We start from the raw sequence: 23389 nt of genomic DNA, 5'->3' as shown, positions 1-23389 counted from the left end.
ATTGTAGATTCACACTGAAGGCATCAAAACTATGAATTAACACATGTGGAATTGTATACATAACAAAAAAAGTGTGAAACAACTGAAAATATGTCTATATTCTAGGTTCTTCAAAGTAGCCACTTTTTGCTTTGATTACTGCTTTGCACACTCTTGGCATTCTATTGATGAGCTTCAAGAGGTAGTCACCTGAAATGGTCTTCACTTCACAGGTGTGCAAGGTCAGGTTTAATAAGTGGGATTTCTTGCCTTATAAATGGGGTTGGGATCATCAGTTGTGTTGTAAAGAAGTCAGGTGGATACACAGCTGATAGTCCCACTGAATAGACTGTAAGCTGCTTTTTTCTTCCCATAAAACAAATTCTAATTAAAGAAAAACGAGTGGCCATCATTACTTTAAGAAATGAAGGTCAGTCAGTCCGAAAAATTGGGAAAACTTTGAAAGTGTCCCCAAGTGCAGTCACAAAATCTATCAACCGCATCAAAGAAACTGGCTCACATGCGGACCGCCCCAGGAAAGGAAGACCAAGAGTCACCTCTGCTGCGGAGGATAAGTTCATCCGAGTCACCAGCCTCAGAAATCACAGGTTAACAGCAGCTCAGATTAGAGACCAGGTCAATGCCACACAGAGTTCTAGCAGCAGACACATCTCTAGAACAACTGTTAAGAGGAGACTGTGTGAATTAGGCCTTCATGGTAGAATATCTGCTAGGAAACCACTGCTAAGGACAGGCAACAAGCAGAAGAGACTTGTTTGTACTAAAGAACACAAGGAATGGACGTTAGACCAGTGGAAATCTAATGTCCAAATTTGAGATCTTTGGTTCCAACCACCATGTCTTTGTGCAACGCAGAAAAGGTGAACGGATGGACTCTACATGCCTGGTTCCCACCATGAAGCATGGAGGAGGAGGTGTGATGGTGTGGGGGTGCTTTGCTGGTGACACTGTTGGGGATTTATTCAAAATTCAGTATGCCTTCAACCAGCATGGCTACCTCAGCATCTTGCAGCGGCATGCTGTTCCATCCGGTTTGCGTTTATTTGGACCATCATTTAATTTTTAACAGGACAATGACCCCAAAAACACCTCCAGGTTGTGTAAGGGCTATTTGACCAAGAAGGAGAGTGATGGCCTCCACAGTCACCAGACCTGAACCCAATCGAGATGGTTTGGGGTGAGCTGGACCGCAGAGTGAAGGCAAAAGGGCCAACAAGTGCTAAGCATCTCTGGGAACTCCTTCAAGACTGTTGGAAGACCATTTCAGGTGACTACCTCTTGAAGCTCATCAAGAGAATGCCAAGAGTGTACAAAGCAGTAATCAAAGCAAAAGGTTGAAGAACCTAGAATATAGACATATTTTCAGTTGTTTCACACTTTTTTTGTTATGTATACAATTCCACATGTGTTAATTCATAGTTTTGATGCCTTCAGTGTGAATCTACAATTTTCATAGTCATGAAAATAAAGAAAACTCTTTGAATGAAAAGGTGTGTCCAAACTTTTGGTCTGTACTGTATATACACACACACACACACACACACACACACACACACATATATATATATATATATATATATATATATATATATATATATATATATATATATATATATATATATATATATATATATATATATATATATATATATATAAAATATTATATATATATATTTATATATATATATTTTTCATTTTTTAATTTCTAAATATTACTTCTTAAATATAGAAAATTCATATTTTATTTATTTACTAAATATTTATTATAATATCTTTATGGAACATGATCTTTGATCTGATTTTGTGGTCCAAAACATCGGTGAAAAATGACAGAAACACCGAGGAAGATCGAATTTCTGCAGCGCATGCAACATGTAACGCCATTACACCGAAAAGCCCAGAAAGTGACTAGATCTGCGCAGGAACCCTGTGACTGTACACCGAAAGATCACATGGAAACCAGAGCATGCTTCCGGTGACCTACTTGGAAGAGGATCTTGTTGCCGTCCAGGTCTTCGGTGTGCCATCGGCTGGGGCTGATGGGCGAGCAGGTGTTGGGCAGTAAGGGCACGAGCTGTCCGATCTCCCCGACCCTGAACTGCAGCACGGTGGAGTAACACGGCTCCACCCGCACCCCGGGCGCCAGCTGCTTGATGGCCAACTGCAGACTGAAGCCGTCTTCGGCGAGCAGCGTGAACCAGCAGAAGCCTGTCTTCTGCTCCTCCACCCTCCTCTGCAGCACCGTCTCGTACAAACGCACCGCGTCCTCGTAGTTATCGTAGGTGCTGTGTAAAGTCACCCGCACCACCTCCCCTCCGTAGTGCACGGGCCGGACGCCCCACAGCGGCATCCCCGCGCCCAGGCTGTAGAAGTCCCGGCTGGGCAGGAGGTAAGGCCTCAGCAGGGCGCTGGACGGGTCACTCGGGCCGGCCTCCGTGTGGTGATACTGCCAGGGCGGACACTGCAGGAAGTCCAGCGCTCGCAGAATACGCTCCTCTCCGTAGGACTCGTGCAGAAATATGGTGACGGCGTGCGAGGGGTGTCCGGCCGCGGGCTGCTGGCCGTGAACGGGACAGGCCCGCTCGGACACGTGGAAGAGGTGCAGGCCGGGGCGAACCCGCTTGAGCAGGCGGTCCAGTGTGTGCTGGAGCAGCAGAGACGCGCCGGGGTCGGTCAGCAGGTGAACGGTCAGCAGGCGCTCCTGAGAGAGGTCACCTGGACACAGACGGAGCGGAGGAGAAATCAAATCACCGGCCTGCCTGCTGGAGTCAGGTAAAACACTTAATGGAAGTGGACTTACTGCTACAGCACGACATTTTACTGCAGTCGGATCTAAAGAAGGAAATAAAAACAAGCTTGTTGTTATGGTCATAACTGAACTTTGCTGTGCGTTTATATTCAAGAATAAATTAGATGGGCATTGCTAGGATGCTTTGAATAGTAATCCAAATTGGGCTGTTATTTTTTTATTTATTCAAAAAGTACTATTTCTCTTTATTTTTCATGGGGAGAAAAATGCCAATTACCGAACAATTCAGAAATTAAGTAAAAAATATGGCACACTTTTGACAATTTAAAACAATAATATTAGTAATAATAATAAAATACTTAGGAGGCACTATGTTAATTTAATTTGGTATCATATATGTGTGAGTGACATATCTACATCTAATTAATTAAATATATATATATATATATATATATATATATATATATATATATATATATATATATATATATAAACACAAGGCATAATATTCAAAAATTCCAAATTGATTCTGTGAAAAAAAAGAATTAAATAATGTTCCAATGTAAAATGAAACATCACTTATTCTGGCCTGTTAGAATAAGTGGTAATGCTAAATTGTATTGTATTTGAAATTATTAAAATAATAGTAATATTGCGGCTAAACGGGTAACACCTAGTGATCTGAAGGATGTTGGCAAAGATGGTAAATATTGAAAATATTTATTGATTGATTTTTGGTGGCTGCACTGTGTTATCCTTAATTGTCATTTAATGATCTACAAACATCTAAATATACTTACTAGCATAAAAAAGATGCATTCTATAAAGAAAAACGCCGTTGTAACCAAACATCCTGAAACTAGTCGCGTTTTAATTCTGTCCCTAAACATCTCAACCGAGTTAAAAACTAGTTTAATTTCAATCCACGGTCGCTCAACACTTGGCAGGCTTCACACAAAAAACACAACCCTGATAAACAGCTGCCTGATGTCGACCCTGTACCTTCATCCTCATTCATTGGCGCGTTTTTGAAGATCAAAAGTTGTTTGTATCGTGTGCTGCTTACGTCATAAAGCGCTCGGCTGCGTCCGTTACCGCGTCGCTCCGCTTAGAGACGCAAACAAAGCGAGCCGACGTTTAGCCTCGTCCGCTACCTCCCTCCCCCTCTCTCCCTCACTCACCCCGGGGTCTCCGCGCCGGAGTCCGCCGTCTCGTCCTCGGTCCCGCCGCTCGCGACGCGACGCGCTTCTCGGAGCATGTCCGCCGTCGGTCGCGCGCAGAAAGCGCTCCGCACGTGCTCGAGACGTCCGCCTCGCGCAAACCGTTCGCGCTCGCGGGAGTCGGGTTCACGCTGACGTCACGCACGACGGCGATCGGAGGGACTCGAGCTCGGATCTGAGATATCAATACAGCTCTTTCGGGGGAAGGGCTTTTCTCTTCTCTCCGGGGCAGGCGATGAGAAGCCAGGGGCCAGGACCCCCAGCCTGTCATCAGGACCCTGTGCGGGACACACACCTCAAACGAGATTTTCACTGGGACGTGTGTCGCATCCTGCTGTGATAAATCAATAAATCCGTCATAGAAACTGATTATGTATCCGAAAAAGTATACACTTTAAGAGGCTTATTTGAAGGGAAGGCTCTGCGTGTAACCCCAGGTAAAAAAAACAAAAACAAGTACACTTCCATAATGTAATTAAAGTGCTCTAATTTTACACTTAATATACAAAAATTTATTATAAATATTTTTTATTCATTTTTAAGATAAATGTAAGATCATCTAAGTGCACTGCGCTATTTTGAGACACCATGAATATGAACTAAAATTCACTTTTAACATACATCAAGAGAAATATTCAAGAGAAAACTATCAGCGGTTCCTATGGAAACTTAAACGCCCTTGTGCTCCACTGTGAGAATGCATAGCATTGAAGCATTCTTCCCTGAGAAGGGGAACAGGACACTGCATCCTCTAGTGGGCACTATGGGAAAGGCCTCTGGCAGGACCGATGTCTCAAGCACTTCTAAACAAGACATTGGCCAGTGACAGACTGCTAGTGCGGCGTCTCATTTCCCTTCTAAGGGAACCATGGTCACATGAAAAACTTGAGATGCTCTTTTGAATGAACTCGCACTGCAACATCTAGAGCAGGAGTTTCAATCTCAGTTCCTGGAGAAACCCGCTTTAGCTTCAACCCTAAGTAAACACACCTGATCCAGCCAATCATGTCCTTTGAGCTTATTTGAAAGCTATATTGTGTGTTGGAGCAGGATCAGCACCAGACTCAGGCCACGTCCACATGTTCATGGCCATTTTTATAAAGTTTTCCATCCTTCAGTTTTTTTTTTTTAAATTATGCCAACATGAAAATGTAAAAACATGCTATAAAGCATCAAGAGCATGCCAAACCAACAGGTGGCAATATAATCTCAACCGTAAACCATGTAGCCTGAAAAGGTTTCCAGTAGGCAGAGATAACAGCGAGCGCTCCAGCGTCGCAAGCCAAAATCTCTGGTTTCACTGTCTACACAATAACTCGGCAACCAGGGAAAATATTTAACCTGGCAGGGGTTTACAAAAATGTTCGGTTTCAGTGACCTAGTGCTGCATGACGAACAGCCAAACCACGTAGAAAGCTGTGTTCGTGTGGACAGGGCCTCGGTTTTTCATAGTAGTTCTCAAGTAAGCCTAAATGACTTGATTAGCTGTTTCAGGTGTGTTTAATTAGTGTTCAATCCAAACTTCCTCTAAGAACCGAGTTTGACACCTCTGAACTAAACCTCTGGTCCAGATCAGTGCTTCCCAAACTTTGTCCTGGGACCCCCATCCACTGAATATTTTGTATGTCTCCATCATTTGGATGTCACCAAACCTGATTCAACGCAAGTAGATTCTGCAAGCTTTAAAACGGACAAGGAAAAAGGATACAAAGTGATGGGAGAAACCATTTTGAAGCGTCAAATCAATTAAACCAATCGTTTCGCAAAAAGATTTAACTGTTTGGAGGTATTTGAAGCATCCCATGCTGGTGACGCCTGCTGGTCCAAAGTGTGTAAGTGCAACAAAAACTCAGGCTAAAACATGCATAAACGATTTTAAAACCCTATTGCAAACTTTTTATTGAAATTATAATGCATTCAATAATCATAAAAAACGCTAAAATACTATTGAAAATGTAATTTAATATTAATTTTATGTTAGGGTTAGGTAAAAACCATGAACGCTGGTTCAATGCATCGCTGCTGGGGACGATCTCATTGAACTCGCATGATTCATGAGTTTATAGAGATCGCCCCCCCAATTGAAAACAACAAAACGTTTCAAAAGAATTATGACATAATAAAACCTTTTGATATGTGCTCCAAACCACTGTTTTGAAACAACTGATTCACGAAATAGTGCTTCAAAAGTGGCCATCACTAAGAAAATCATGGGTCCCCAGGACAGATCTGAGACACATTGCTCTAGACTAGAGAACAATATAAGGAACAACTATCGACTCCACCAAGCTGAAGGGATGTGTGACTAATCGACCTGACAATGAAGTCCAAGAACCTAAGGAGTCCCAATCCCTCTGGTACACATCTGTAGCTGTTGTGACTCAATTCTGTAAAACCAAATCTTAAGAAAAAAAATTTGGCCCACAGGTAAGGGTTTGGTGCTTAAGAGAAGATCATCAATGACTGGAGCTGTGAGGATGGAGGCCTCAGATGAATGACTCTTAAGTGAGAGAAGGCCTAGCTATGCTCAGGACAACTTCCAAAGAGGGCTCACAGGGAGCTTAACAACTCAGAACGGTTACCCAGGCGGAGCTCCAAAGAGTGGAAACCTTAGCAGCATGAAGTTAGAGGTGATTTAGCAATGCTCCCAATTTAAAGACAATAGTCATGGAGGCTTAGAGACAGCCTAGCAACCTATCCCCTGAGTTCAAAAGACAAAGGCCTCAGTAAGTCAACTCTTTATATCAAGTGGAGGCCTAGCTGCATCCCATGCCTATCAAAGAGGCTCCTAAAGGGCCTTAAACTGCTAGAAGCATAAGAAGGCCTAACAACACCCTAAACAAGGAATACTGAAGCTCAAAAAGTCTGTAAATGAGTTCTGTGCATATCTGAGCTCTAAGAACAGAGACCTCAGCATGATAACTCTCTAATGCAAGAAGGCTCAGGACATCTTCCAGGAGGTTCACAGGGAGCCTAATAACCTGGTATACCCAGACTGATATACTAACTATGCTATACACCATGATAGGGGTTCCCAGAGTGTATACAACTGCCCAAGCAGTAAGACCTGGATTAGCTGGTTCTGGTGTGTTTAGTTAGGGTCGAAGCTGAACTCTACAGAAGCAGGATTGGACACCTTTGCCCTAGAGGCAGGGTTGCCAGGTTTTCACAATAATAGTCAACCAATTTCTACTCAAAACTCAATGGAATTTTAAAGAGGGGCCCCGGTAAAAATCATGTTCCAGGGGGTAAAATACATAGTGGTAAAATTCACATTCCAAGGGCTGAATAGCACATTACTGGGATCGCTTTAACCATGGACATGAAAAACAACATGGGACAATAGAAGCCCAAAACCACAGAAAAATTCACTTGGCAACACTTTCTAGAGACTCATGGTGCAGACGTAAACTGGTGTGGTATAAAGGTCATCCATTTTACCATAAACAATCTTCCATTTCTTACACCTCCAAGACAGTAAATCTGTCTTTTGCTGTGGTATAGGAAATAACTTCAAGCAACTCTGCTTACAAAGGGAAGGCAGGCTGTGAAGACTCCAATAACTTGTAACCTGCCATTAATTCCAGACCTTGTCATCAGTCTGAAGGTCTGGAGACGCAAAACTAGTCACCCACCAACTACAAGGTCATTGTTATATATAGCCACTGATCAAGGCATTCTCTATGTTTAGTGCAACGTCAAAAAAATGATTACGAACCAGTTGAAAGTTTAATTAATGTGTATAATCGCTTGAGATTTGATCCTCCGACCTTCCAGGATCATACTTTGGGGAAATCACAACATTACAAAACAATCTGACCCAAAACGGCCAATCCTTTTATTGTTTTTTTCTGTATTTTTCTACATTTAATGATGAAAACAAGGCCCTGTACAGTTCACTTCAGCATTGAGTACAATAACAATTATTTTACAATTTATACACATTGAAATATAATAATGCTGAAAACACAAACTGCGCCCCATCCCTGTTTAAACTGCTTTCAAAGGACACATCAAAATAAAACGCTTTTAAGTCATCTCTTACGATTGGCCATGTTAGACATGAAAAAAAAAACAAAAAAAACAGCAAGGGGAAAAAAGAGAGCCAAACCACCATTTTATATGCTGTGTAAGTGTCACCCCATCAGTCTTCAGTAAAAGCATGCTTCGCACCAAACGCTACACCCCTTTGACACACATCTGACAATCTTGACAAACCTGTACATCCAAATTAGGTGCCTCGGATGCATACACACTTACACAGATATAAGAAAATAACTCAGAAGGTATTTCATGATATGGTTGTAATGATATATCCAATGCTGGCAAACTGCGTGGCTTACTGTATTAATTGGTTTGAAGGATTGTGAAGACACACACTCACAAAAAAAAAAAAAAAAAAAAAAAAAAAAAAAAAAATCACTTCTCTCATAGAGACCAAGACCTTCTGTAAAAGTGTTGAATCTAATCCAGTGGAAAGCGTCGTGGGAATCGAAAAGAACAATTTAAAACGAGTTCATTAGAGGATGAGAGGTTTCTTCTCAGTTTATTCCCAGTACGAACGACAACAAAGGCAAAAAGGGCATAAAATAAAATAACATCCCATGTGAGGTGTGTAACAAAGTCCCAAAACAACGCTCGCTCGCTCACTCGCACTCTCACTCGCTCTCTCATGCCAGATTTAATCGCGCTCCTTGTTCATGCTACGTATGTGTACACTTTGCGATCTTCCGGTGTTCTTGCCAAGTATTCTCTCTCGATAAGTCCTTCAATACGCTTTTTAATGACCACAGGACTGGGAAGAAATCGCGCCCTCAGCTGCTGGGTTACCTGAAGACGAAAAACACGGTCAGAAGTCAAGCTCTTGTTGTTCTCAAATAACACGTTCAAGTGGGGCTGAACATTTTTGGGATATTTCAACTATTTAAGATCTCCACACCTCTGCTACTAAAACATTGTGCTGCATCTTCTTTCTGGACTTCATGATCCGAACGATAGCCGCCTCGATCTCATGTTTCCTATCATCATCCACTTTCTGCCGTGTCTCCTTCCTCTCAGGGTCCGATTCTCCCTGTTTGGCTGCAACTGCAGAGATGTGACACACAGGTTAAAGAAAAACACTTTTGGCCATTTAACGGTATAGTATGGGGATGCACCAGTAACACTAATTATAGGACGGTTAAGGTCAATGCTGACAATTGTACTTAAAATCTGACACTTTTTTAGGAGGGGAATTTAAAGCACTTTCAAAACATTATGGTCACATGTTGCAACGTATAAACTGTTTAAAAGCTCATGCAATCATCAAGTAAATAAGCCTTCCAGACGGGACTATAGTTTACATGAATGGGAGACCATAGCAAAAAGATTTTTGTGTTCTTATTTGTTCCTACAGCAAAGGAAAAAAAAAAAAATCCACTACTGTATTTTCATGGTGGATGTAAACTAAAACCAAAATAAACTCCAAAGCATAGTGGTACAAATGTGCATTATTTTAAATAAGTAATTTTTTTACTGCTGTGAAAATGCATCCGTTTCTGAAAAACGTTCAACATGAAGATAAGTTAAGAATAAATAAAAAGCAATATTAGGGATATTAAATCTTGTAAAATAAGGCTACTTGTAAACAAAATAGTCAACAAATTGCCCTATAACACCAAAAAGTGAATATGCACCAGAGTGAAAAATTAAAAGCAAATTCACACTTGATTCGATGATTCGATAGAAGGATATAGAAGCAAGTCTATGGTGATGTGTGTCCCTGATGTGTGACCCTGGGGCAAAGAAGGAATCAAAAGCAGCACAGGCATATTTGCAGAAATAGCCAACAATACATTGTATGGGTCAAAATTAACAATTTCTATTTTAGGCCAAAAATGATTGAGTAAAGACCATGCTCCATTAATATATTTAGTCAATTCCTTATTGTAAATATATCTAAATTTCTTTTCTGATTAGTAATATGCATTGCTAAGAACTTCATTTAGACAACTTATTTTTGTGGTCCACTGTCACATATTCATGAGAAAAAGCAATCCAAAGCAAAGAGATATAAAAGCTGCTACTTGAAATCGTAGAAAGATTTTTATAGGATCATGTGACACTGAAGTGATGGAAATTTGCCATCACAATAATTAATTTAATTTGAGTATATATCGAAATAGACAACACAAGTATCTCAAAGATGAAAGTGTTTTGATTGTCCGGCTTCGGTCACCTGTCTGAATCTTGACTCTGTGCAGTCTGGAGGTGAACTGGTCATTGACGGTGAAGACGTGGCCGTTCTCGATCTCTTTAGACTTGGGTTCTTTCGTGAGGACTCTCTGTGTGGGCTTCCCACAGGCCAGAGACTGCAGCGCCCGCACCAGCTCTCTCTCTGGGATATCCGTCTCCTGCTGGATCTCCTGTCAAGAGCGCGAAACAGGATCATGTAGGACGAGTACAGCAATGCCCGTTTAATTACACAGGCTGATTAATAATAATATGAGCGAAGGCCAGTACAACTGATGCCTATGTTGTCATTCATTAACATTAATTAACATGAATGAACAGTGTACATGTTACAGTATTTATTCCTCTTTGTTAATGTTAGTTCATAAAATTAGTTCAAAGTGCATGCAAATAAGCACAACTTGTTTTAATAACACATTAGTAAATGCTGTAAAATTAGTAAATTAACATTAAGATTAATAAATACTGTATAACTATTGTTCATTCTTAGTTCATATCCACCAATGAACCTTATTGTAAAGTGTTACCGAAAAAACATACAAAATAACCCCTTAAGACTGCTTATTATTATTATTTTATTAATCTAAACAATACATTTTAGTACCTTTTGAAAAAAGACCTAAACTGCAAATTATTAACTACTTTTAACATTTAAAAGTTAAATATTTATAACCCAGTAAGTTATTATTCCTCACTTTAAAATGTATCTTGTGCATTCATCTCCATTATACATTTATTAATAATAAACCGCAGGGTCTGTAAAAATAGTTTAAAATGAACTTTTAGGATTTTAGAGCTCAAAAAATTTGAATTCTGAAAGAATAGATAAATTATACAAATAAAAAGCAAAAATATATATTTTTAACAAAAAAACTTGCAGCACTGGAACTAGTTCAAGTAATGATTATATTGCAATCTCAAGACTTAAACTGTTGCTTAAGGATATGTACACCAAGCATGTTTTTCTAAAGCAGAAATATCGCTCCGATCTTTGCCAAATTGTAGTACCTCGAACGTAGACTTCTCTCGGTTGTTGAAGAGCATGAGGATTGTCATCTGGAATGTGGAAACCTGCAGGATGTGCTTCCTGGTATTAGAGCCAGTGACCTGAGCCCCACCGACCATATCTGAGCCGTCCTCCTGAAGACAGACGCAAAACTAATTATCACAGGTCAGATGATGAGACGATTCTTCAGGCTGTCAGCGACTGCTTGCTACCTTTTTAATTGGCCCGTAGAAGGTGGCATTGAGGTCTGCCGAACCCATGTGATGCTGTAACGTGAGCTGCCTACCGCTGTGCTTGGCTAAATAAAATCTGCAAAGAAAGAGTGGCCGTGAACACACACACACACACACAAAACCTCAGGAGTGGCTCTGAAAGTCAAAGTTCTTCCCAAATGGAAGTAAGCTACTGCAAAATACAACAAATCAACACCTTCTAAAGACCTCGAACGCATGTCTCGGTGAAGGGGGGATGTTACATTTGGGAGTTGCTGACTGGGTCGGCCAGTATCCTGTCGTTAGCACCCTCACTGTGAGGTCGACGCCACCTAAAGACACCTACGAAGAAAACAGAATTGAGTCTCAACCCACTTGCCATCGCCACACAGTCTCACTTATTCTGGTCGAGCAGCATCTGCATCTCACCCCTGTCGACGTGAGGTGTTGCCGGAACTCATCCATGGTTGTGTTTGAGATGCTCATGTCCCTGAACATGCCTTCCAGTTTAGAGGTGAACTGACAGCCACACTCTGTCTGCGGGATGAGACGGATCACGTGAGACGCATGCGGTGTTGGGGCGCGCTGAGCCTGCGCTCCGTACAGAAGCACTTCTTACCTTTAGCTTGGAGATCATGTTTTTCTCCGAGTCGTCAGACACGCTCTTGTTGGTGAGGAGTCTTCTGGCCAGGTGTTGCTTGTAGTAACGCTCAAACACGTCCTTTTCTTGCATGAACCTGAACAGAACCATGGCTTTATCCAAGATCGACTCCACCTCCTGCTCCGTCAGCTAAAGCACAGACAAGAGAAAAACACCTGGGATTAACTACTGACTTTTTTATGTAATCGCAAACATTAACAATTAAAAAACTCCTATGCACTAATAAACAACAGTCTTATATATATATATATATATATATATATATACACACACACACGCTTTGTCTTTTACCCATATAACAACTAAAATATATATTTATATATACAAAAATAATTACTACTCATTTTGCCTTTTTTCCCTTTTGTAGTAATAGCCACCACCAACACATTAGAAAAAAAATTATAAAAATTAACAATAACATAAACATTGTTCATAATGTTTATAAACACTTTTACGTATGAAAAAAAGTCACCTATTCATTTCAAAATTGTTATGTAATTTCTAGTAATTCAAATAACACTTTTAAACCTCAATTAATAACTAAAACTAGATTAAATAAAATAATTAAGAGGGATGTCCAATACCCAAACAATATCAATATATATAAATAATGATAATATAAATTATTATTATTAGTATTATCATTTTTTTTTTTATTTATATCTTTTAACAACACAAGTATAGGATATATAATGAGCTGACCAAAGTTGCACCACAACGATAGTCAACATCCTGAAGATACTTTAAGTTCACCACATAAATCTAAATTAATGGAATATTAAGAAAGGTTTAGTGTTTTAACTCCTAAAAATGCTTAGCAAAATCTACACTAAACGATAAGAACTGATAAGAGGAAGATTTTTAAGCACGATTTCTATATCGGAAGGCATCCACGAATCACGTGACTAGAGAAACCGACTCACTCCTTTCACTCCTTTCTTCAGCTTGTCGTCAATGAAGAGCGAGAGATACTCGGGCGAACGAGAGTTCAGGTTCAAGAAATACTCGAAGTCGCCTGCAATGGTCTGCTTGAAGAGACGGTCGTTGTTAAAGGACTCTTGCAAGAAGCGATCAAACCGTGACTTCAGATCCAGAAGACCCTAAAGAAAAGGAGAGGGACAGGGGGAGGATTGAATATAAAGGTCTCGTGCACATCTCACGTGTCATGAGTTAGATGTTATCTGGTTTACCTGGATGTAGTCAACAGGGTTCTTGCCTTCTCCTTCCTCAGACACCAGAGCTTTTCCCTGCTCCCTCAGATAGGAGCTCATACACTCACACATGGTCTTCAGGCCATTCGGCACTCTGCTGAACAACTTGTACATACAGGCCAGATCTGCACACACAAACATGAAAAGCAACTCTATAAATATCCCAACCACCGATGTCCACTTCCTAATCTTCTATTAAGCGTTCATTAAATGTTCCCGTTTGAATTTAGGAACAAAATGAAATCTTAAGCTTTATGTTTCATGTATTAAATGTTTTTTTTGCTTGTCAAAAACCAAAATTCTTTGGACATTAAGCTGCACAGACACCTTTTTCAGAAATGTTTTTCTACATACAACTATGAATACGGTGCCTGCTCGAGTATTTGGCGCTCGGCCTGGTCTGAGATTAAGCTCACATTAGCAGACTAAAGAACAGAACAGTCATGCGTGAAGTCACAAACTGAAAGCTTCTCATATTTTGTTTGTTTATAAAAACACTTCCTGTTAAACAGTCTACCGGTGTCATTTTTAGCTATTTTGAATTGAAATTGCCTTAAACTTTTGAGATGACCTATAGAAGAAATATTTCGCTCGTTTCTTATTTTGCATTATATAATAGCTATTCTATTTTGTATTAAGTTTGGACAATACTTTTGTATTGAGTTCGGGCAACACAATTCATAATTTAGTTAAATATTTAAATTGAGATGAGGACAGTGCACCTTCTGTCTTTCCGTTCTTCAGCATGTGCACCAGGCCTGAGTTCTCCATCTCTACAATGGTCTTCATGTGTTTGGAGATCAGCTCTCTCTCCACCACCTTCACAATGGGCTCCTCCGTCGATTTATCCAGGCAGTGGATCACTCGCTCGATCTCCTCGTTTATCCGTGCCTCCACTTTCTTTATGTACACGCTCGCACTGTTCTCGGCTAAAAACTTTTGACTTTCCATCTGAAAAAGAATAAAATTCAAAAACGTTAACAGGGCTGAAGTATAATGAGAAACAGAAAACATCACTTTAATCAAGTTGTTATTTACTCACACTTAAGTCATTCTAAACCCCATCCTAAAAATAGTTTTGTGCAATCTTTACATTCAACATTCAATAAAATTCAATGGTAGCTATACAAGAAAGAAAGAAACATAATAGTGAGTAAATAATACCATTGATAAGCAGCTTTTTTATTCTTTGGGTCAACCTTTACTTTAAAATGCTGCATTACACAGTCACTGTGATACCAACTGATATAACATTACCAGATGAACTAAGAACCAACAATTCTTCTACAAGCATTTGTTAATCTTAGTTCATTTTAGCATTCGCTAATGCATTATTAAAATGACAAGTTGTTTTTCTTAGCGTTAGTTAATGCACATGAATTAACAATGAACAAATGTATTTTCATGAACTAATTCAATTCAATTCAATTCAATTGTTTTAACGCACATTAAAAATCAGCCTAAGCTAGCCAAAGTGCTGTATACATAAAGTTAAGAAGAAAAAGAAAAGCGAAGCAGAACTTGAAAGCACAGGAAAGAAGATGTGTTTTTAACATAGATTTAAGTTTGGCAAACGGAGGAGCAGTTCTACTGTGAAAGCTCGGTCTCCTCAGCGTTGCAGGTGATATCATGATACCAGCGAAAGATGACCGTTTATGGATCGAAGTGATCCGGAAGAATTTGGGATCAGATGTTTGGGAGCAAAATTATTTATTAGCTTTGCAATCGGTGTGACGTGGCCTTGTTTGCGGCTACCTGAAAGCATTTTGGACCATTTGAAGGCAGGAGATGGAAAGAGGTAACCAAGAATACAAAAATTACAATAATCGAGTCGAGTTGAGATAAAAGCTTCTTAAGAAAGGTTTGACTTTAGCTAACCGTCAAATCTAATAAAAACTGTACTAACTAACTATAGTGCTGATCGGTTTATCTAATTTAAGACCGTTATGTGTGTAAAAGATCACCTTTAACATTCCAAGTAAGATAAAGAATAAGAGTGCCAAGGTAGGTTAAATCTTCATCTGGATGCTCTTTTGACCCAAATTGAATTGAGTTTTTAATCGTCGTTAAGTATCAAGAAATTATTTGTAAGCCACGATTTGAGTTCATGCAGGCCAGCCTTCAGTCTTTTTGTTATTTTTATGTTTAATACACTTCACATTTACGCATAATTGATCCCAGAGGTAACATAAATAGTAAAAATAACAACAGTGGTAAGATCGATCCTTGGGGTACACCACAAGCAACGAGAGCCAATGAGGATGAATGGATGCCTAAAATCACTCTAGATCTTCTGTTTGAAAGAAAAGATTGGAACCATTTCAACACTGTACCAATGACACCAATTGAGTTTTCAAGCCAAGATAAAAGAGTCCTGTGATCCACAAGAAGGTCATGGTATCACCAGCATCTGTGGTCATTAAAATATCACTGAAAACATTTCAATTAGCTGACTCAGTGCTACGAAGGGTTTTAAAACCAGACTATAATATCAGAGATAGTATGAATTTGCAGGTAGAGCTTTTTCAAGATTTTAGAAATTAGAGATGGGCCTGTAATTTGCATATATTGCAGAGTCAAGTACAGGCTTGTTGAGGATAGGAGTCACAGCAGATCATTTAAAACTAGCGGTTTTAAAAAGGTTTAACAAAATATAGTGTAATAAATGCATTGTTCATTGTTTGTTATGTAATATATTAACTAAAATCTTGGCCGAAGCCGAACAAAATGAAACACTGCCACGTATTTTCCCCATATATCTTGAAAATGTTTTTCACAACTGCATAAACTAAATAGCCAAAATATGCTTTTTCCTGTTTTATCTAGCTTTTCAAATAAAAAGAAAAAATATTTCATACTATTTACTTGACACTAAACATTTCTTAAATATACTTATAACTACACCAGCAAAGCATAATTGAACAAACGGAATAAGTTACAAAATTATATTTTTGCCCATTTTTGAGACCCCTTTCTTGAATCAGGCATGTATTTTTGTACTGTACAAATAAACGCAGCCTTGCTGAGAAGAAGACTATGTATATGTGTTATAATAAATGTATTATTACAGCTGTTTATTATTATTACTATTATTATCTTTTCTTATTTAAAAATGCATGAAAGTGTTACTGAGCAGCTAACTAGTCTCTCTTTCATTTGGAGGGAGAATATCACCCCAAAAAACCCCCAAATCTTTTTTTTTCTTGTCGAACACTTGGGGCATCCCTACATGTTAACAAATCTTAAACTTATTGTAAAGCGTTGCTGAAATAATAATGCAATAAAGTATAACAAACCTGAAAAAATTCTGCAGACATTTCTAAGAACGGGGCCTCGAAATCCTCTTCGTAGACGGAGCGTCCTTCCAAGCCCAGAATCATTAACATCTGACAAGCATTACGAATGGCACCCCTGAATGAAGACAAGCACACTGTTAGAAAACTGCAGCTACTTTTCAACAGACCGCTAATGATCTGCTGCTGATGAATTATGATTGTACATACTGTATTGTGCATGTGTCGTAAGAGTGCATATTTGATCTCCCTCGTCTTTTTAAAACCAGTAATTAGTTATTATTCTTTGCTTTGAACACAGTGGTTCTAAAGAGATGAAGTGTTTGTGTGGCATCATGCATGGTTTTAATTTGTGACGCTACTCAAGCAAAACCAAGACGCCCAACCTGTCCACCACCTCTCCTTTCCTCTCACGGGCAATCATGTCGAGTAAGGTCTGCTTCAGGTGGTCCCGAATGCAGCCGTAACGAACCACCTGGTCTCTGAAGATGATGAGACCCAGATTATAGACGTTCTCTACGTTATTCTGCTGAACGTACACCCGGTCCTGTATAAACACAGAGACAGAGAAGATAAAGCTCTTCCGAAGTGACACTCAATTTGATTGTAAACATGATACACAACTATCCAGAAAATGTATTTGAATTCCCAAAAAGAAATAGCAATGCTTGCAAGGCAGCGAATGAAAGGCTAAAGATTTAGGCTTTTGTGCTCCGGAGAGCCGCAGGACTCCAAATAAATGGAGAATGAAAATGTTTCTCCCTCAGAATACACATCTAAACATATCTTGATCAATCTTTGACGTTTCTTTTCAAAATAAACCGCAGACACCCATACAGAAAATGTCCGTTTTAAAGCAGCTAGGTTTGTTTTTAAATCATTTAATAAGCAACTAGAGAAAGTTTGGGGTGTGAGCATGTTCAGTTAAAAAGAAAAATTCTATTCTAGTTATTTATTCATTCTTTTTCCAACTTGTTGGTTAGTTCATTCAAAAATCAATCAATCAATCAATAAATGTCAATGGCTAGAAAACAGTTAACAACAAGTCGGGCCAATTTAAAGTCACTTCATAAAAAAAACCCCAAAAAACTATACAGCAGGATTTTTCAAAGCCTCTGGAGTCTTCTCTGGCTGTCAGCAGTGTGCAAACACTCGTAGAAAACTGTTACAATTTTAGGACGTGTCTACATCACCCAAATACTGCAGTACAGTTGTATAGCTGTAGTAAAGATGTTAAAAAACTAGTGGCGAGTTATATTTAGTTTACTGTGGTTGATGCTGTAGCTATAGCAACTGCTTCTCTATCACTTCGTTTTACCAGAAATCATGTAAGGGACGCAATTTTCACTGCAAAGAAAAATTGGAAATAGGCTCATTCTCCATCTCCAGAGTTAATAAGGTTTACCATTTTGGAATCTATTCAGCCCATCTCTGGGTCTAGCGATAGCACTTTTAGCATAGATCATTGAATCCAATTAGACCAGGAGCATAATAATCAATACGTTTTCTGCCGTACCGTGGCGCAGCAGGCGCAGGGATATCACGCAGTCAATGAAAACAGCCAGACCCTCTTGCTTGCACTGGGAGCGAGTTTTGCCTTTTTCCACGGGTGCTGCGTGATATCACTGAGACTGCTACGGCCGTGGAACAGCAGCAAACCTCCTTGATTATTACGCCCGAATGAGGGTCTAGTTCCTTATCATATCGGCCAGGAAAAAGCACAACTTTTCATTACCTGCTGGTCTTAGTACACGATATACAGAAGAGTCAAGTGAGATAACTGCAATGAGAGTCAGCTAATGGAGAAAATGTAATTCATTTCAGGCCTTGGAAAATATTTTTTGCAAAGAAGAAAACCATCATGAGTGTAAGATGATAATGACAATTTGTATTTTTAGGTGAACTATCCCTTAAACGCTCCCCTGCTGATAGACGCAGACATATATACAGACATACATATACAGAGGTGGCCAAAATTATTAGAACACTAGTATTTTGAGCATCTAAAAAAACATTTTGCTGTAGTATGTCAGCAGGAAATATCGGTTTCCATTTCCAAACATTCATCTGTACATTAATAGTAATAATCAAGTGAGATTTTTGTTTGCTTCACAGAGATCTCATCTGATCATCAGTCTGTCTGGAGTGACATGAAGAAACAAAACAAGCTGAGACAGAGTAAATCCAGAAGAACAGTTGAGAACAACATCTCCAAGATGCTTCAAAACCCTGCCTGCACACATACAGTAATGTTAAACGTTTCAGGCACCAGTGTAAAAATGCTGTCATAAATAAATTCTCTGCATCAGTTACCTCTATCAAATTAAATTAAAACCAACATTTGGTGTGAACATCCTTTGTGCGTAAAGCAGCTTTTGCTCCCAGTGAGTTTTTCTGGGAGCTTTGCAGGTCGATTTCTTAAAGCATCTTGGCGACGTTGCATTAGTTCTAGATTTAGTCCTTCTCGGTTTGTTCTGTTCCTTCACTCCAGACAGACAGATCTCTGTGTGGAGCACTGGCTGCTGTTAGGTAAAAATCTCACCGGATTCTTCAAATAATGGTAAAACAAATGTTTGGAAAGGTAAAATTATATTTCCTAAAAAAGACTAACTGCTGAAAATGCTTGTGTTGTAATAATGTTGGCCACCACTGTAAATGAGAATTAGAACCGGAAACGCAGATAACCAGGGCTTCACTTCTCAAAAGCATTGTTTGCTAACTATGGTCGTCGTTCCACTGAACTGCTGGTAACGATGCACCTAGTGATAATAGTTGCTTTTGGGATACATGCCCCAAAATGATTGCAACGGCTTGCAATAAGTAATAAGATACCATTTCTGAAGAAGCACCATCAACATAAATCAGTCAGCGTACAATGAAAGAGCGTCACGAGCACTTACCATGTACATCAAGATGTCTCTGATCATCACCATAGCTGTCTGATGGTCATTCCAGGCTTGATTCAGTGTTTGCAGAAAGTTGTTATTGAGGGAGTTTAACACATCTTCTCGTACCTTTAAACAGACAGAAACTGGACATAAGCACAGGATAAACAACGCTTCCTGTTCACTCATAATCAAACCAGCAAGTAAAAACACAACTTGGTGTAATCAGTTAAAAAAGCACACCACACCTCAAACCCACTTAAAAGAGCTGATCTTCTTTTATTCTGTCAAGGCCTGTTTACACCACATTTAAAGTCTGAGAGTGAAAAGAGAGTCTGTGCTCACACATCCATTCACCATCAATGGATCAGAGATGGTTTTTACTGTGAATAGCAGGGGACAAATATGAAAACAGCCTCTTGTCTCTGAACTACTGTGTTTGACAAACACCACGGTGAATACAGAAATCTGAACTGCTATTTGAAAACATTTAAAGAAGTGAGTGTCAGAAACCTAGAGATGCTGTCTGCTGATACTGATAGTTTAGAGATAATGCTGTGCTGCATCCTTTACATTTTCTCTTACTGCCAATTGCTTAAGATACAGTACAGACAGTATGATAACGGTCTCAGAAAATATGACAATATGTAGTATTTCACAACTGGATTCAATATTAATAAAATAATAATAATAAAATAAACTACAGAGGCCATATTTTAAGGTGCTGATGCTGTAATCTAGTCCGCACATGTTGAATCTAATAACAGAACCTCAACTATAATATTCAACTGCTATTTATTTTCAGATATACTCATAAAACTGGATAACTTCCCTGAGGTAAATATAATGCTAAGGGACTATATTGTAGATGTCTGCTAATGTGTATCATTTGTTTTCAGCTAGACGAAAATAACCCAAAAAAAAAAAAAAAGAGAGAGAGAGGAAAAACACTACAGCACCTGTTCAAAAATCAGAGAGGCATCTGCCTTTACCATGAATAAAAAAAAAACTTCTAAACTGGGAAAACAGGAGTGCACAGGAAGTCACAAAGTTGATGCTCATGATCATGATGTGGACTTATCTAGAAGAAATGTGAGCTTAAATGATGCCGAAGTATCAATTAAGCCCATGCCAGACTTTTGGCTTTATTCATAAAATATTAACATTTTATGTTCTAAACTGTACATCAATTACCAGTAAATAAGCACCTAAAACAATTAGGTGGTGCTTAACAGGTGTAATGTAACATTAAGTGACTTATTGTTAATTGTTGAAACACTGCTGAAGCTCTGATTGAGTGATTACTTGAGGCGTGATGTAATGCATCTCTCAACAGAACGTTAGCTATTCATTCACATTATTTTGTTCTTTAACATATTATTAAAGTGAAATAGACCGTGCCACTTAAACTGAAGTAGCTAAAGTCATGGTTTTCATGATAAAATTTTTGTTCTGAACATTCATGTTGGGTTTTTTCTCCTCCACACATTACGTTCTATCACTTTTTACTGAAATGGTGTTGGATCTTCCTGTAGCTAAACAGTAGAGCACTGCATTAGCAATGTCAGGTTCAAAGGACGTGATCAGCAAGGAATGAATGAACTTCAAACAAAAGCATCTACCAAACGCATAAAAGTACATGTACATGCATCATTTCTCGAGCCAGATCCGGTACTCAGGCCAGAAGATCTGCCAACAGAACAGCTCCAGGTTAGACACAGTCACCCTCAACGTAGAGAAGAGGCACGACAGAGACGTCCGGCTCTTACTTTGTTGATGAGATGTTCTGTGACCACCTCCCTCAGGCCTGTGTAGAGCTTCTCCCCGTGCTTGTGCAGGACCATGGTGTAGGCGTTCCTGTAGAGCTCCTCAAAGCTCAGCCCACTGTTGTTCTTCCTCTGAATCTCCTGGATGGCATTCTTCAAGAGGTCCCAGATGTTGTTGACATACTTCTCATCCATGGTCATCTGAAGCAGAGAGAAGAAACCATTAAAGGAGAAAAGGTATGTTTGGCCTTTTACCATTCCCTTTAAAGGGATAGTTCACCCAAAAAATTTAACCTGTCACCATTGATTTTCATTCTTCTGTCACACACAAGGACAGATATTTGGTGACCCAATTATGAATGTTGACGCAGCAGCAGGTTGGTCACCAGAAGTCCTAAAAATGCCTTTACAGTTCACAAATCAAGTCATACAGGTTTGAAATGATATGAGAATCAGTAAATGAATATAAACGTTTACTTTTGGGTGAACCATCCCTTTAAGGCCGTTCACTCCAAGGGCGATAACTGTCCACACAACACGTCTTTTTTTTAGTGTTAATGAACAATAAACCCGCCGGTAGTGAATCAGCAGCACATGCAAAGCTCTCACGTGGAGGCTAACATAGTTCTTGCACAACAATGCTGTGCTTATTAAAGCGTTATAGTCATAGATATAATTACAGTTATCATTCTTGGTATGAACGGGCTGTTACTGCTGCTCAGCATGAGCTTGAACTGCAAACTGGTTTGATTGGTTAGATTATGAGTCTAACGTAAAACAGACGTTGCACTAAGCCGTGCTGGAAACCAAAGTTTGAATGTGACTGTTAGATAAAATATCAGACCAATGGCAGCAAAAACTAAAAAACAAAAACACAGCAGGTCAAAATGCAGACAAAAGGTAACTGTGCCATTTTGATCACATATAGTTAATACGACACCCAAAAAAGTTGGGTTTTAAGAAAATATACAGCAGCATTCACACAACGCTCTTTTTTTATGGCTTAGTTTATCATATCCATAGTCCACTGGGCCAAAGCAAGTTGAACACAGAAGTCTTGGCCAACGGCATATAAAAAAGTAGTCGTTTCAATATTTGAGTATCTTAATAAAACACTTTGTTCCCATTTGTTCTGGGTAGTCCAACATAAACTTCAGTAAAATCACGTGAGCATGCAGCTCTAACAAACGTGGACAAATCAACAGATGTGATTCTGAATGAGAGCTGCCTGATGCCAGGAATGATTCATCATTTTCTCATGATGTCCCTCTTTCCACAAATACCCCATCATCATCATCATCATCATCATCATCTGACGTCGCGGTCACCGAGGGTCATGATTGTACAGCTGACAAGCGAAACTGCATTTTGGTTTTACGGTTGATTTCACGGAAACTGCACGCATCTGCACCAAACCTCTCTTGCAGCATTAGTGCTACCGAACTCGTAACTTAAAGACGTGTCACGTCATTATGCACATCTGCGACGATCATGACATAAACATGCGAAAACGGTACATGTATGACGCAAAACGTCGTCATAGACAAGCCGACCTCCCACAAACAACGTTTACTAGAACAAATGTTTTGATTAGTGACACATTTACTGTTGATTAAAGGGAACGTGTGCAATAAAACCAGTGCATTTGGGCCACTGCGCATTTATTTGTAATCATTTGCTGCTGTTGAACAGGTTAGCCAGCTAGCAGGCTCGCTAACTTGTTTCATTAGTTATCAGCTTGACATAAAAACAACGCAAGAGCTTGTAAACCCAGACCAAACTGACGCTCCTCTCTTTATGGTTATTTGACTATTTGTGGGATTTGGTAAACACAGAGGCGGTGTGAAGGGATTTATTCACACAGGCCTGTCTGCTCGGATCCCCGGAGCTCGAGTGACTGCGTCGCCGGCTCGGAGCGCTCATACTCACGGGAAAGGCTCGTATCCTCATCTTGGTGTCTTTTTTAGTGCCCCCTTTGCTGAGATTTGACATGTCTGGCTTATTCCCCGCCGTTGTCTTCTTTCACATGAAAGTCTTCTCTGACAAAAGACGGGGAACAGGTATAAAGAGGCAGCGCTGAGCCCCGCTTGACCTTCTTTATGAGTCTCACTCTTCGGACTTGTTGACAGGCGCTTCGCGTTCTGCTACTTTTCTT

General features: G+C 39.5%; 2 protein-coding genes across 4 annotated transcripts in view; both read right to left on the bottom strand.

Moving 5' to 3' along the window:
- The window catches only part of LOC122359074 (protein FAM124B), a 17784-nt gene extending 13623 nt beyond the window's left edge, over positions 1–4161 (bottom strand). The window contains exons 1-3 of one of the 3 annotated variants that reach the window (XM_043259212.1): positions 3931–4161; positions 2801–2832; positions 1985–2715 (exon numbers count right to left, since the gene is read on the bottom strand). In XM_043259212.1, coding sequence (XP_043115147.1) covers positions 1985–2715; positions 2801–2832; positions 3931–4007 — 840 coding nt within the window. In that variant the 5' untranslated portion in view covers positions 4008–4161. The other 2 variants (XM_043259214.1, XM_043259213.1) reach the window with 2 other exon arrangements.
- Positions 4162–7785: 3624 nt separating this feature from the next.
- cul3b (cullin 3b) lies at positions 7786–23383 on the bottom strand. Its single transcript, XM_043258794.1, has 16 exons — positions 23164–23383; positions 21238–21435; positions 19484–19597; positions 16970–17130; positions 16587–16701; positions 14013–14241; positions 13270–13415; positions 13003–13179; positions 12038–12208; positions 11848–11955; positions 11636–11760; positions 11419–11515; positions 11209–11340; positions 10187–10373; positions 8909–9054; positions 7786–8799 (listed from the first exon to the last, which is right to left on the bottom strand). Exons 1-16 carry the CDS (start codon positions 23224–23226, stop codon positions 8668–8670), a joined length of 2301 nt encoding a protein of 766 aa, XP_043114729.1. The 5' UTR covers positions 23227–23383; the 3' UTR covers positions 7786–8667.
- Positions 23384–23389: the final 6 nt, after the last annotated feature.

The sequence above is a fragment of the Puntigrus tetrazona genome, chromosome 15 (assembly GCF_018831695.1).
Source record: "Puntigrus tetrazona isolate hp1 chromosome 15, ASM1883169v1, whole genome shotgun sequence".
NCBI lineage: Eukaryota > Metazoa > Chordata > Actinopteri > Cypriniformes > Cyprinidae > Puntigrus > Puntigrus tetrazona.
This window is presented reverse-complemented; position numbering and strand designations above follow the sequence as displayed.

What these genes read in the sequence shown, in the direction of transcription:
- cul3b (XM_043258794.1), bottom strand. Translation starts at nt 23,226, where the DNA reads ATGTCAAATCTCAGCAAAGGGGGCACTAAAAAAGACACCAAGATGAGG. An exon ending in CAGAACATCTCATCAACAAA is followed by an intron (nt 19,598 to 21,237) that starts GTAAGAGCCGGA and finishes GTCTGTTTAAAG; the next exon opens with GTACGAGAAGATGTGTTAAA. An exon ending in ACCCTGTTGACTACATCCAG is followed by an intron (nt 13,180 to 13,269) that starts GTAAACCAGATA and finishes CCTTTTCTTTAG; the next exon opens with GGTCTTCTGGATCTGAAGTC.